Genomic DNA, 15,040 nt, shown 5'->3' on the forward strand with positions numbered 1-15,040 from the left:
CCCGCTGGGCTTTTCTCTCTGTGCAGATCCCTCCCCACTGGGGCTCGGTCACCCAGACCCTCATCTCCGCACCACCCCCTCCAGGGCACCTGCTGGGCTCACCTTCGCGACCCTCCCCATGCCAACGCCTGGCCTTCTCTCCAGGCAGCGAGCTGGGATCCTCCTCTTTGCTCTCATCTACCGTGGGTCACTGTCCTTAGTTTTCTAGTATCTAGTGTCTCACAAACCACTGTGTTATATATTTGTCTGTTTTTTCAGTTGTTCTGGTGGAAGGGTAAATCCTGACCTCATTACTTTATCTTAGCCGTAAGCAGAAATCTAGTTTTATCCTTTGGATACAAAAATCTGGTTACATCTATTATTTAAAACCCTTCAGGAGCCCTGCTGCCCTCAGGATAAAAACTGAGGTTCCCGGACACAGTGGAAGAGCTGTCCTGCCCTGCTCCCTCCCGCACTGGGCCCCTTTGGGTCCTCAGGCCCCAGCCCTCAGCTGGCTCCGAGCCCCTCCCGCGTTCCACCTCACTCCACCACTGCACGCTCAGCTCTGACGCTTTAAGACCAAAAGTGAACTTTGCCTCGGCAGGGAAACGTCACCAACACCCAGCTTCTCCTTCCTACCTCTGGCTCAGTCACATCCAATTAGATAAAGTCACCCCACGTAGAAACCACGGTCTCTCTCCTCCCCACCCCTCCGCTCGCTCATCCCCCTGCTGGACTCCCTTTCTGCTTTGTCAGCCCACATACTTCCTATCAGTCCTTTAGGAAGCAAGGCGGCATCACCTCTCGAAGACGGTTCACAGGCCCCTCTGCAGCCGCTCCCACTTTCCTCCCTGGTCTGAGTGAGGTACCCCTCCCACTCCGTGCACCTTAGTACCCCCCAGGCCTCCACCCCAGTGCTTTTCAAATTCCACTGTAAGCGTGTGTCTCCTCGTCCTCCTCTCTGAATCGGGGTAGAAACGGGTTTCTGGTTCTTCTCTGTATGTCTGGACCCCAGCAGAGGCCCCAGGTACCCAGCTCTCTTCCAGCGCTTTTTGCTGATGAGTGAATGGCCGTACAGGGCTCTTGCCCTCCGGTGCCATGGCCGGTGCAATCGGGCCTTTGTTCAACTGCCTGACTTTGGCTCGGGCTGAGAACACTGATGAGGGCCTCTCAGGTGCCTGGGCTGGGGTTTGCGGAAACGGGCAATCACTGCAGTGAGCAATCCACTGCCTGTGCTGTCAGCAGTGTGTTCTCGCCCTCTAGATGCAGAGTGAAGTGGAAAGTGCCGTGGGAACTCCGTGGCATTTAATTACTGAAATGATGGGGGGGAGCCTCCCGTAGCCTGGCTGTGGCAGCACAAGCATGCGGACAAGCCCTGGGCTGGAACGCGCCGGGGAAGCCGTTAAACCATCCTGCGCCTCGCTCTTCCCACACGTAAAATTAAACAGATGGAAGAGCACGCCTGTCACCCATGGTGGTTACCATGGTGATCGAGGACAGAGACGCAGTGTTGTTCTGCCCTGGCCGTGCCAATTTCTTTCATTCTGCTCTCCTTCCGTTCCATAAATGAGACGGGCAGGTCACGTTCTGCTCTGAATTGGGGAGGGTGCTGTAACGGCGGGGCACGGAAAGGCCACCGCAGGGCACCTGGTGCAGAGCCAGGGCGGCCATGCTGTAGGCACACGCCGACCTCTCGGGGTCACCAGGCACAGGGAAGTGCGTGAGGCGGGCTGGGCGAGTGGATGAGAGGTTCACAAGCAGAAGGGACCTGGCTTGGTACTCGGGCTGCCCAGAACCTGCTCAGGTGCTCCCAGGGCCTAGGAGACCAGCATCTGGGTGCACGTCTCACCAGTCATGCAGCAGCAGTCAGGGAGCTCCCGGGCTCACTTGATCACTAGGCGCTCCGCGGCTGCATCATAGCCAGAGGCTGAAATAAACACCATCAGCTGCTCTAAGCCAGGGCCAGCTGGAAGGTAACGGCTGGGGCGAGAGGTCTGGCACAGATAACATTCCTGCAGACTCTTTTAGGACAGAGACAACTGGTTCTTCCCCAGAGCCCCGGAGGCCAGTTGCAAGAACAGACCTTACTTTTCATTAATTTAAGCAAAACAACAACAAAAATCCATATATGAAGGACTACAGGCATTTACAGGGTCTCTGGGATGGCAGAGTCAGTCTTGGAGGCTCTACACCAGGGCAGTGCCAAGCCCACCCATGAGGCTTCCTTGGTACAGATCCCATTGCTGCTGTTTGGGAACACCACCCAGCACGAGGCTGAACACCAGGCACCAGAAGTCCGCCCTGCACCCACGGATGACCGGGCCCTGGGCACAGGAAGACCACCCTGTACCCACGGATGACCAGGCCCTGGGCACAGGAAGACCACCCTGTACCCACGGATGACCGGGCACTGGGCACAGGAAGTCCACCCTGTACCCACGGATGACCGGCCCTGGGCACAGGAAGTCGACCCTGTACCCACGGATGACCGGGCCCTGGGCACAGGAAGTCCACCCTGCACCCACAGATGACCGGGCACTGGGCACAGAAAGTCCGCCCTGGTCCCCTGAAAAGCTGGGTGTTTCACCACCACCTTCACCCCCCAAAGGGATCCAGGGGCCCCTCATGTTTCGTCCTCTGAAAGGGAGTCACATTCAGGATGTCTGTCCAGAGTCCAGGCCGGCGCCAGCACCTCACCTGCCAGGCGCGGACGAGCAGCACTGCCCCCTACCGTGGCGACGGGGGATTCACACACAGACAGGAGCCCCACATCTGGAGGCTGGTCCAGGTCTGCCAGCGCCCGAGCCCCTCCCGCGTTCCACCTCACTCCACCACTCCACACCAGCGCCCACTACACCCCTCAGAGCCACAGGCCATACCCTCCCCCGTAAACCAGACCCCTCTGGTCACCTCTAGGTCAGGGGGCAGCTTCGCTGTTCTCCAGGGCAGTCAATCCAGACACCGGCAAACTGCACTTGCAGCCCTGCCCCTTCCAGCTCTTCCATGCGGCCCCTGTGCCCCCCAACAGCTCATTATTTTGTCCCAGTTCTGCAACCCCATCCCTGGGGCCAGGCCACTGTCACCTCTCACCTGAACAGCAGCACCTCGCCAGTCCCCAAGCCAACTCTTCCTCCCTACTGTGCCCGGTGACGTCTGCTAAAGCGTCACCCTCTTGTTCGAAAGCCCTGGGGGTTCCCACGGCCTGGACCAGAGTTCGGCCCTGACCGCTGGTAAAGAATCACATGTGCCTTGTTGACTCCGTGCCCTGCGCGCTCCAGGGCTATCCTCTCACAGGACGGTACAGGCGGCTGCGCTGAGCACGCGCCACACCCGCCGGGGGCACGTCCTCGCACACCATCCCGGCAGGAGGGGCCCCAGCGCAGCCCCCCTGCTGCCCCTCGGGCCTTCAACCCGCCCTGCTCGCTGCCCTCGCTGAACCGCTCCAGCTGGAGGACAAGGACGCGCTTCTCCCACTTCTGCGCCTTTGTTCCCTTCCCTCTGCCTGGGTGCTACAGGCGGCTCCGCCTGGGACCGACCCCTGCGGCGAAGCCCCCACCCTAGCCTCGCCACAAGCGCCCCCAGCAGACCCCGCGCCAGGCACTCTCCGCCGCCCCCGCCCCCGCCTCCGCCTCCCTGAGGGCCCCGCCTCCCCGCCGGCCCCGCCTCCCCGAGGGCCAGTCCCGGGGCTGAGAGCAGGGCCCGCTCTGAAACGCTGGGCTTCCCGCCAGCGCTCAGCAATTCTTCCCCGACAATGGGGGGCGGGGGGCGCCCGGACACCCGCCCCCCTCGTGCCCCTAGGCCGCGACTGGGAGGGACTGTGGCCCCACTGTGCTGAGTGTTGTCTGGGCTTCTCACACCGAGGAGATGCTTTCTGGAGACTCCTAGCGGGCCATCTCTGGCTGGCCAGAGTCTAGAAAACAGTGTACTTTACTGCTCTAAAGAATTCACGTTTTGTCCTTTAAGCCTTACTTTGAAAAGAAGAGAGATGATTTCTGAGAATAAGGTTAGGGTGGGAAAAGGAATTCTGTGTCATTTAAGTGAAATTCAGAGGTACCTCCTCCTGTTCTGGTCCCTTGTCACTGCACGGTGACAATGTTACTGGTTCTACGTGTCAGAAAGTTACTGGCCTGGCTCCCAGGAGCATCACATGAGCCACGCTTAGCAGCTCCTCTTAGCTCACTGCCAAGCTTCCAAGCAAGACGTGCTAAACCCTCTTCACGCCTTCACGATCCACCCCACACTTTCCGTCATCTCACTCTACACTGGGAGCGACCTGGATTCTCCTGAATTCCGGTCAGTCTGGCTATTGGTGAAGCTGCATGAAGGTGAAGAGTCAATGGCCATCACTCCCTCCACCCTCAAAGCATTTCAGGAAGGGACCCTCTGGATCTGTCTCATTACCGGCTCTGTCCTGGGGGTGCTGCCTAATCAGGAGACCCCCTTAGCACCTGGCACTTGGATGTAGGTGACCCACAGCGGCTGACGAGGGTGCCCAGAGGCGCCAAGGTAACCTCACTGGTCAACCCAGTCCTCTGGCTACCTGAAGTGTATAAACACCTGTGAATTTTCTAATCCATTCCAGCTGCCAGAACAGGCTAACATGATTAAGTTAACACATCCCAAGATTAGCACAAGTTCATGATTACGACAGGCCCCTCCATGGACTGCTCGAGACCTGGGCCAAAAGGATGCTTGTGACTTCTGACCCTGAGACCACCCTCCTCAAATTTTCCAGCAGAGTGAGGCCCATGGGAGCCTGCTACGTACCGGGGGTGCCGGCGCTCCGGGCTTGGCTGGCCGCTGGCTGAACTGAGTGCCGCAGACAACTGCCCAGTGCGGGCGAGACTGCCTGGTGCTGGGCTGGAGCCTGGGCCATGGTGAGGGGGAGGGCCGGCCTCAGGGCCGTGGCCGGGCTACTCAGACTCCCACCACCTGGGTGAAGGGTTGAGGCCATCCCCTTGGCCAGCGGAGACCCTCCGACTGCATTATTCCGGGGTGGCCCAGCCCCGCCTACAGGAACCCTGAGGAAATAAACAGAATAACATCAGGGGAGGGCACAGATGCAACCACACCACACAGGCAATTGACGAAGGCCCTGAGAGACGGAGGCCACGTGGTCCAGGGACAAATCCTGAAGCACCACCAAGAGAACACCTGCAGGCATGCAATGCCCAGAGCTCAGGCTGGCAGCAGAGCCCCCTTTACAACGGCATGGTCTCTCGATGCGAATATTTGAGAAACAGCAAGAGAACCCTAAGAAACAGAGAAATGATGCTAATCAGATATTTTGTTCCAGAGCCACTGCCTTGATTTAGTATAACAAACAGCTGTGTGTCCCCAACACATGCAGAAGGAATGGGCTTGGACGCATCTGGCAGGCGGCAGGCGGCAGGAAGCAGGACCCGTCTCCCTCTGGACACAGCTTCCTGGCTCTGGGGCCTCCAGGAAAGGGTGCAGACAAGCCCTGCGCTCCTGAGGGACGCCGGGGAACTTGCGGTTTCGCCCCATACTTTCCAGATGAAGCTGGTGTCGACAGCCCAGGAACACAAAAGAGCACAGGACCCTGAGACGGGCTCTGAGGGTCTCTCCTGCACGTGCCGGCGCTGAGCCGTGCACCAGCTCTGAGCATGTGGTCTGGGCTGGGAAGCTCCTGGGGTCCAGTTTCAGGGATCAAATGCCTTCCATTTGTCTAAGAGCTGAGAAAACATCCCTTCTGTCCCCTCAGGATCTCAGTCGTGAAACCCTGGAGCCACACGTGGGGGAGGGCAGGCACTGCCGCCAGGGTCCGGGGCCATGTGGGAGGGCCCCGAGGAAGCAGAGCCTCTGCGGAGCAGCTGTGGGGAGAAGGGCCTCCTCGTCCAGGGCCACGGGGCCACGGGGCTCACAAATGGTGGGCCTTTCCAGGAGGGACCGTGGGTGACATGGCTCCCCTCCCCGCTGCTTTGAAGGTGCGAGTCAGTCCGGCGTCAGTGCAGGTTTGGGCATTGTTCAGTTGTCTTCCTGGAAGTCTTGTTCCAAAGAGAGCAGAGGCCCGGGGGTGAGTCTCCAGCGGACCTGCGTGTCCTGGGCTGTGAACCAGGGCTGGGTAATCCAGGGTTCCACCCTGCAGTGGACGCTCCCCTCCACGGAAACATCTGACAACCCTGGGTCATCTCTCTCGAATTTTTAAACTTGCTTTTCCTAGGTTATAAAAACTATCAGTAAATTTGTAAAACACAGGAAATCACAAGGAAGAAAAGAAATTAATCATCCATAATGCTCCGCTCAATAATAATGGTTAACTTCTGGGAATATGGAATCTTGCCTTCACGTGTGTGAATGGCATGTGCTTCTCGCACACCCCCCCGCTGTACTCACACGTGCACACATGCACACGCATTCACACATGCCCGCGTGCCCACGAGGTCCCGCCCTGGAATGCACGCCCCCGCGTGGAGCTGCCGCGCGCGGCTCTGCTCCTCGTGGGTGCGCCTCACCTGGAGACGGGCGTCACGTAGTTCCCCGGGAACACGCCCGAGAGCCCCGTCCGCAGCGCTGTGCCCTTGAACCAGCCGTCCCGACACTTCTCCAGCACGCGGTACGTGTCGCCCTTGCGCAGCTCCAGCTCGTCGCTCTTCTGGGGCTTGTAGGCGTAGAGCGCCAGGTACCTACGGCAGGAGAGGCAGGCCGGTAAGGGGGCGCAGCCGGGAGCAGCTACCAGGAGGGGCGGGCAGGGAAGGGACCGAGCTCTCCTGGGGACCCAGCAGCCACGGCCCCCACGCCCTGCGCCGAGCCGGCCGGCGGAGCGCACGGAGGCCACGCGACTCGCCCGGGGCCCTGGAAGCCCTGCCAGACCAGATGGTGGCGCCAGCTCTCTGGGCCCCCGCTTCATTCTCTTCTCTCTGCTTCATGCCTGATGCTCTGGGCAAGAGAAAGCCTTCGGGAAAACGGGGGTGAGCTACGCAGCCCCAGGCTGGGTTTTCCTCATTTCCTCTCACCTGCCTGCTTACCCATCCGTCTAAGCTGGAAGAGACTCAGGGGCCCTTTTAAAGAAAAGGCAGCCCAGTTAGGGACTCCTTAGATCTGTGACTAATTGAAATTCTGCTTTTCTTTTAAGCCTTTTGGAACAATTTAGTGGTGTGAATCCTGGCCTAGGGCTTAGAAGCTGCGCCCTCAGGCACCAGCTGTATGTGCTCTGCTACCTTGGGGCTTTGTGGAACGGGTGGGTTTGACCTAACGAGAGAGTGGTTTCAGGCAAATACACTGCTCACGCTATCTGGGCAGGAAAAGTGGCGGGGCCTTCACTCCAGCAGGAAACCAGATGCATTTAAAGAAATATGTCTTGGCCGCACCACGCAACATGCGGGATCATGGGTCCCCGACTAGGGATCGAACCCACGCCTCCTGCAATGGAAGCACGGAGTCCTGACCCCTGGACTGACAGGGAAGTCCCAAGCTGCATTTTTAAGAAGTGTCATCTCCTGGGCCGCCTACCAGGACGTGCCTGATGGGCACACTGCACCTCCCGGGCGGGCTCCTGGAGACAGGAGCTCACTGACCCCCAGAGCACCCTCCTGACCCTGGAGGCCCTTCTTAGCAGGTGACGCAGAGATGGGACACAACTCACTGGGGTCAGGCGAGGAGAAGGGAGGCCTCCTGGCTCAGAGGGGCCTTGGGAGGAAGAGGCTAGAACAGGCGGAGAGCCCCGCAGAGCACAGACGTCCCGGCTGTAAAATTCAGTAAAATGAGATAAACTAAACAAAACCCGCGCCACTCGGGTGCCCCTGCCCCGCCAGGCGAAGGCCTGGCCTCACCACTACCCTGCTCCCCTGTGAGAGGGAGACTGGGTGTGAGAGGATGGACTGGGTCTTAGAGACAAATCTGACCGGAGGAAGGACTCGGGGCCTCGGGGAGGGTGAACGAGGCCCCATCGGGAGGACCTCCTTGTCTGGGGTGAAGATTCACGCCAGCCACATGATGCCAGGCTATCAACAAAGAGCTGGGTGTCATCCTTCTGCTTGCACGTGTGTGCTGCTCGGGGGCCTCTTGGAGGGCGAAGAGGAATCACTACAAACCAAAGTCCCATGAAAACTGTGTTCACACCCAGACTGCCTCACTGGGGGGCAGGATGGGAGGGAGGATGGGGGGAGGGCCGCTGGGCTGGTCCTGGGGGGCTGTGAGCCGATAAGGATGAGACCTGCTCTCAAGGAAACAAAGTGAAACACAGATCTCACTCGTCTGCCTCATTCTGCCCTACGGTGGTGTGAGAACAGTCTTTCTGATTCTGCTGCCGGGGACGCCAAGCTGGGGGACACGTGGGCAAGCATCATGACTTGGGCATCCTCCCTCGAACCCCTGGTCTGTGGACTGAAGTCCTGCTGACTGAGGCCCCTCTTCCCAGGCTCCTGTCCCACGGGACTGCAGGGTGGGCGACCTCGAGGAGGGTGTGTGTGGAGAGTGCAGGTTCCCTTCTCCCGTGAGGAGTCCTGGCAGCTTGTCCTTCTGGGGCAGATCTTTTGTCCTCAGCTGGGATCCTGGCGGGTGGCCACCTGCTGCCCTGCGGCTGCGTCCATCTGCTGCTGAGGGAACCCAGGGATCCACCCAGAAGAGGGTGCGTGTGCGTGTCCAGCTGAGGGGACCCAGCAAACTGAGGTGCTCCCGGCACACACAGGCACACTCCTGCCTCAGGACCTTTGCACCTGCCCCCTCCACCTGGGGCTCTCCCCTCTCAGCTGCCCTCCCCCACAGCGCACTCCCCACGGGGTAGAGACGTTCATGTTCTGTTCGTGCCCCACCCCGGGGTCTAGAGCAGTGTCTGCACCAAGCAGACATGCACTCAACATTTACAGAAAGAACAAAATAGGGACTCTGGTTTTGAGACTAAGATCAAGACTGTTGAAGGAAAAGGGGTGTGTGTGTGGACGTGTGTCCATGTGTATGTGTGCATGTATGTATCCGCATGTGCGTGTATGTGCATGTGTTCATGCGTGCATGTGTTCATGTATTTGCACGTGTGTGTGCGTGTGTGTGCATGTATGTACTTGTGTGTGTGTGCTGTGTGTACGTGTGTGTGCACTGGGAACGGTTTCATCCAGCCCCAAGTTCTGCCGGACAAGCTGGGCTACGAGGATAAGTGGGGGAAGCGGGCTATGAGTTTCCTCGTTTGGGGTCCGAGCGCACAGCTGGGACCAGAAGGAGGAGGGGGTGCCCTGGGAGGTGCTCCCGGGAGGATGGAAGGAAAGGCAGAGGGGCTGCTCTCCAGAAAGGAACGGGAAGAAGCGAACAGAAGCAGAGGATGGGTGACACAGGCGTCGGTCCACAGGGCGCTAGGTCCAGAGGGAGGTGGAGGGCTGGCGGGACGAGGGGCCCAGACGGGAGCTGAAAGGGCGTCTCTTAACACGGATACCAACCGGCGTGCAGCCCCGGGGGGTCAGGGTCCCTCCACCAGGGCCCGGCAGGTGGCCTCTTTCTTTGCCCCCACCCACCCTTCTAGCCCCTGGGACCGGGTGACTTCAGGGGCCACCTGCCGTGGGGCGTGGAGCTGTGGATACAGGGGCTCCTGTGGGAGGGGGCGCCGTCCCTGCCGGGAGAGGACAGACCCCGGGTGGCGAGCGTGAGGCTCGGGGGTCTCAGCTGCCCAGGGCGGGCCCCCCCACCCCCGGCGCAGCGTCCGCCAGCACCCACCTCCACGGCGGAGTCAACTCAGGTTTTCAAAGCAAGTGAGTGTCAGCGACCTCGGCGAAGAGCCGACGAGCCGTGTGTGTGTCTGTGATCTGGGGAGCGGCCATCAGACGACAGAGTAACGTTTCCGGGGACAAGCTGATGGTCTCACTCAGCATTCTGGGATCCCCGAGCCGTTAGGGAACAAGGTCTGTGTTGACTTCTCAGCATCTTCCCATCACACAAGAATAAGCATTCTTCAAACCGTGGGCCTCAAGTCATCTGGATTAAGCCTTTAAATCAGAAGAGGCTTCTTTCAAAATCCCACTGGTACTTTAGAGAAACACACCACGGTTCCTGATGAAGTCATAAAGGCAGAAAACGGGCAACTGAGGCGCACCTGGCTGAAACCACCAGCCGACTCGCCCGGCCTGGACCAACTGTGGGCCCCGCAGGGGCGGGGGCGCCGGCCTCCAGGACCACCAACTCTGCTGAGGCGCATCCTGAGCGAGTCTGCTGGCAGACTGGATCTATTCTGCGTCCCGCCTCCTCACGTGGGACGCCCAGAGTCTAACAGGGGGAAGCGAGGTTTCCTTCCCAGTTTCAGCTATTTATTTATTGGATGCATACTGGTTCTGGCACCCCTCGGGCGCTAACCACGCGTGGCAGAGGGGCTTACTTCCAAGAATGCCTTCAGCCCCGGGGAAACGAGGCGTCCTCCTCCTCCAAGTCATCAGAGTCAGAACTCTGCCCTACCTTGTTGACGGGGAGCTGTTGACGGGGAGCTGTTGACGGGCAGCTGCACCCATGGGGCAGCGTGCAGAGCCCCACCCCACCTTGGGTGCCATGGGCCGAGGCAGGACGAGGGTGCAGGGCAGGAAGCTGGCATTAGTCATGGTCTTGCCCAAGCCCCACGTGAGCTCTGAGGCTGGGCTACCCACCCATTTCACAGCTGAGCACACTGAGGCTCAAAAAGATGGAGAATCTGTGTTTACACAGCAGTGAGCTGGAGGCTGGTGGTTCCGTGGCCCCAGGGACCTGGCAGGGGCGAGGGGCACTGCGGGAGGCTGGGGAGAGGCCCGGGTGGGAGAGGCCGGGGAGTGGGGGCTCCATGTGGGGGGCCTGTGCTGAGTGGCACCAGGGCACTAATGCCCTTGCTGTCTTCATCTTTATTTTCAATTTGTTCTCTGAGGAGTAATCCCTCCTCTGGTCTCAGTATTCCAAGTTCAGCCTCTCAGTGTGCATGGCTGGGGGGTAGAACGTAAACAAATCTGACTTCACCTGGAACACCTCTGCCCCCCCCTCCCCACAGGCGTTCTCCTGCACTTGGGGCCCGCACATCTGCGTGCAGCTTGCGCTGGGGCGGCGCTGGCCAGGGAACGTGGCATCTGTTTCCCCTGTTGTGACTCAAGAAAACGCCCCGGAGGGACCAGCCGGCTCCCAGCCCGACGCCTGCAGCTCTGCGGTCCCTGCCGTGAGCCGGGTCACTCCGTCCAGGTCCGAGTGCGGCCACAGGGTAGGGTGCATCCTTTGCACCCCTTCCCACCCCATGCCCTCAGCCGCGCCCACCAGAACTGCGTGCTGCCATCCTGGGAAAACTGAAGGACGATCCTCGATCCTCATGGAAACTGGGGGCCCCACGCTCCCTTTCCACTCCTTCCAAAGGCCTTGAACTCAGCACAGGCCTCCACGGAGGACGCAGGGGGTCCTGCGTCACGTGCAGAGCAGGCCCGGGATTCGCCTCTGTGCGTTCACACTCAAGGTTGGTACTGAAGGTACATGATTTCAGGCAGGAGTGGGAGCGTCTGGATCCCAGAGCCTCTTCCCCACAGCCTGGTGGCCAGCAGGGGGCTCTCGTGCCCATCGAAGAGGCGACCCCTCATCCAGGCAGACGCAGCCCCATGTGAGGCGGGGGGAATGTCAGGCCCCTTCCCGGTGCCCTCGGCCGGCAGTGGCAGCCGTGACCGCCGAGCCTGGCATCGTGGGAACAGCAGCCAGCTGGGAACAGCCGTCACTCACCGTATTACTTGCTCTTTCCTGTAGAAGATCTTCACTTGCTGTTAATTGTCTACAGACTCTAATCAAGCAGTGATTAAAGAACTCTAACGCCGTCATTAACTTCACACCCTTCCGCCTCCATGTGACGGCTTGCTCATTTCTTCTGAAACAAGCAAGGTTCCTTTCCATTCCTCATGGGAGGAGTCTGCTCCTGTTCTTCTGGCTGCCAGGGCCGCACGGGCTCAGGTCAGCGAGACACGTGCCGCTCGCTGACTCACAATCAGCAGGATCAGCTGAGGAGAGGGTTCAGCACAGCAAGTTCCCGAGCTCGCCTCTCCCCATGGACACAGCAAGTCCACAACCACATGTGGGACAACTTCCTCGGAAAGGGACCTGAAAACTGGCTGAATGGAGCCTCCACCACGAAGGGTAGAAGGACAGCATGGAGACGGGCAGGGGAAGCAGAGAGACGGACTTGCCCAGGAAAACCCCTCCCCAGCCACCGCAATCCAGTCAGGAGGGACCACAGGGGACGGATCTCTTCCCTGAGGAGTGAGGGATTCAAGCTCCACACGCAGCCCCCAACCCTAGATCCTGTTCAGAGAGACCAGCCCCCAAACACCCGGCTCTGAAAACCAACAGAGAATACCCAGGGAAACTACAGAAGCACAGGGAATGGAAAACCCGCTCTCAGTGGAGTTGAGTGTGCAGACTCACTCAACCTAAAAACCAGCGCAAGAATACCAGACTGAACAGCTCACAGTCTACTTACTGACGCTGAAGCAACTGCCAGAGAGGCGGGGACCAGGTGGGATGGTCCCTGGGGGCTGAGTCTCTGGTGGGAGCCATATCCGTGATCTCGGGCTACCTTGCTAATGCCGGCTGGTGGGCGCAATTTTGGAACGCTCCATCTAACCTGTTAGTGTCCGTGGGCGTGCCCTGATGAAGCCCCGCCCACCCCGCACTTTGGCTAGGCCTCCCAGCCAGCTGAGCAATAGCCCTGCCCACCAGTGCCCAGCAGCTGCTGCGGCTGGGCCCACGGCCGTTCGGAGGCCAGCCCCACCCACCAGCATGCCTCAGCAGTGGCTGCAGCACCCCCACAATGGGAGGCTGCGCACAGCACACACAGGGGACCCTCGAGTGCCTGACTCTGGTGGCCAGGCAGGATTGCACCTCTGGGCCCACAGGGCATCTCCTGATAAGGCCACTCCTTCAAGACTGGGAGCTGAAGGAGCTGATTTACCTAATACATAGAAGCAAACACTGAGAGAATTAGGCAAAACGAGGAGGACGAAGAATATATTCCAATTGAAAGAACAAGATAAAACCTCAGAAAAAGAACTAAACAAAATGGAGATAAGCAATCTACCTGATAAAGAGTTAAAAGTAATGGTCAAAACGATGCTCACCAAACTCAGGAGAAGAATGGACTTCATGGATACGTACAGAATATTCCATCCCAAAGCAGCAGAACACCCATTCTTCTCAAGCATACATGGAACATTCTCCAGGATTAATCACACCAGTTTACAAAACAGGTCTCAATAAATTTAAGAAGGTGGAAATCATATCAAGCATCTTCTCTGACCACAATTGTGTGAAACCAGAAATCAATCAAAAGAAAAATTGGGGAAAACCACAAAAACATGGAAATTAAACAACATGAATGGACCATTGAAAAAAATCAAAGGAAAAATTTAAAAATACCTAGAAACAAATGAAAATAGAACCACAATGATCCAAAATCTATGGATCACTGCAAAAGCAGTTCCAAGAGGGAAGTTTATAGTGGTATGAGCCTACCTCAGGAAGCAAGAAAAATCTCAAATAAATAATCCAACCTTATACTTAAAGAAACTAGAAAAAAGAAGAAAAAACAAAGCCCAATGTTACTAGAAGGAAGGAAATAATAAATATCAGAGCAGAAATAAATGAAATAGAGACTAAAAAAAAAACAATAGAAATGATCAATGAAACTAAGAGCTGGTTCTTTGAAAAGATAAACAAAATTCTCAAACTTTTAACTAGGCTTATCAAGAAAAAAAGAGAACTGGCCCAAACCAATAAAATCAGAAATGAAAAAAGAAAAATGAAAACTGACACCAAAGAAATAGAAAGGATCATAAGAGACTGCTGAGAACAATTATACGCCAACAACAACCTGGAAGAAATGGAAAAATTTCTAAAAACATATAATCTTCCAAGACTGCATCATGAAGAAATAGAAAATCTGAATAGACTGATTACTAGTAAGGAGAATAAATTAGTAACCAAAATTCTCCCAAGAAACAAAAGTCCAGGACCAGAGGGCTTCGCTGATGAATTCCATAAAATATTCAAAGAAGATTTAATACCTATCCTTTTCAAACTCTTCCAAAAAATTAAAGAGGAAGGTAACCAAACTCATTTTACAAGGTCAACATTACCCCAATAACGAATCCAGATAAGGACACCACAAAAAAAGAAAATTACAGGCCAATATCCTTGACAAACATAGATGCAAAAATCTTCAACAAAATATTAGCAAATCGAATTCAAAAATATTGATACATTAAAAGGATCATACACTGTGACCAAGCGGATTTACTCCAGGGACGCAAGGATGGTTTAACATCAGCAAATCAACCAATGTGATACACCATATTAACAAATTGAAGAATAAAAACCACGTGATCATCTCAATAGATACTGAAAAAACGTTTGACAAAATTCAACATCCCCTTATGATAAAAACTATCAACAAAGTGGATACAGAGAGAACATATCTCAACATAATAAGAGCCATATATGATAAGCCCACGTCTAACATCATACTCAACAGTGAAAAGCTGAAAGCAATTCCTCTAAGGTCAGGAACAAGACAAGGATGTCCACTCTTGCCACTTTTATTCAACATAATACTGGAAGACACAGAGAACGGATGTGTGGACACAGGGAGGGGTGGTGGGATGAAATGGGAGATTGGGACTGACATATGTGCACTGCCATGTGTAAAACAGAGAGCTGGTGGGAACCTGCTGTATAGCGCAGGGAGCTCAGCTTGGTGCTCTGTGGTGACCTAGATGGGTGGGATGGCAGGGGCAGGGGGTGGCAGGGAGGTCTAAGAGGGAGGGGATATATGTATACGTATAGTTGAATCACTTCATTGCATAGCAGAAACTAACACAACACTGTAAAGCGACTATACCCCAATTTTAAAAAATAATAATAATACTGGAAGTCCTAGTCACAGCAATCAGACAAGAAAAAAAAAAAGAATCCACATTGGAAAGGAAGAAGTAAAACTGCCACTGTTTGCAGACGACAGGATATTATACATAGAAAATCCTGAAGATACCACCAAAAAACTGCTAGAACTCATCAATGAATTTTATAAAGTTGCAGCATATGAAATTAATATACAGAAATCTAGCAACAAACTATC

At 56.3% G+C, this 15,040-nt stretch overlaps 1 protein-coding gene across 1 annotated transcript in view; it reads right to left on the reverse strand.

Moving 5' to 3' along the window:
* SH3RF3 (SH3 domain containing ring finger 3) overlaps positions 1-15,040 on the reverse strand; it is a 216,383-nt gene that overhangs the window by 52,387 nt on the left and 148,956 nt on the right. Inside the window, exons 6-7 of the mRNA XM_036873870.1 lie at positions 6,456-6,626; positions 4,747-5,000 (exon numbers count right to left, since the gene is read on the reverse strand). Of these exons, the coding sequence (XP_036729765.1) occupies positions 4,747-5,000; positions 6,456-6,626 (425 nt within the window). The remainder of the gene's footprint in view (positions 1-4,746; positions 5,001-6,455; positions 6,627-15,040) is intronic.

The sequence above is a fragment of the Balaenoptera musculus genome, chromosome 13 (genome assembly GCF_009873245.2).
Source record: "Balaenoptera musculus isolate JJ_BM4_2016_0621 chromosome 13, mBalMus1.pri.v3, whole genome shotgun sequence".
In the NCBI taxonomy this organism is placed as follows: domain Eukaryota; kingdom Metazoa; phylum Chordata; class Mammalia; order Artiodactyla; family Balaenopteridae; genus Balaenoptera; species Balaenoptera musculus.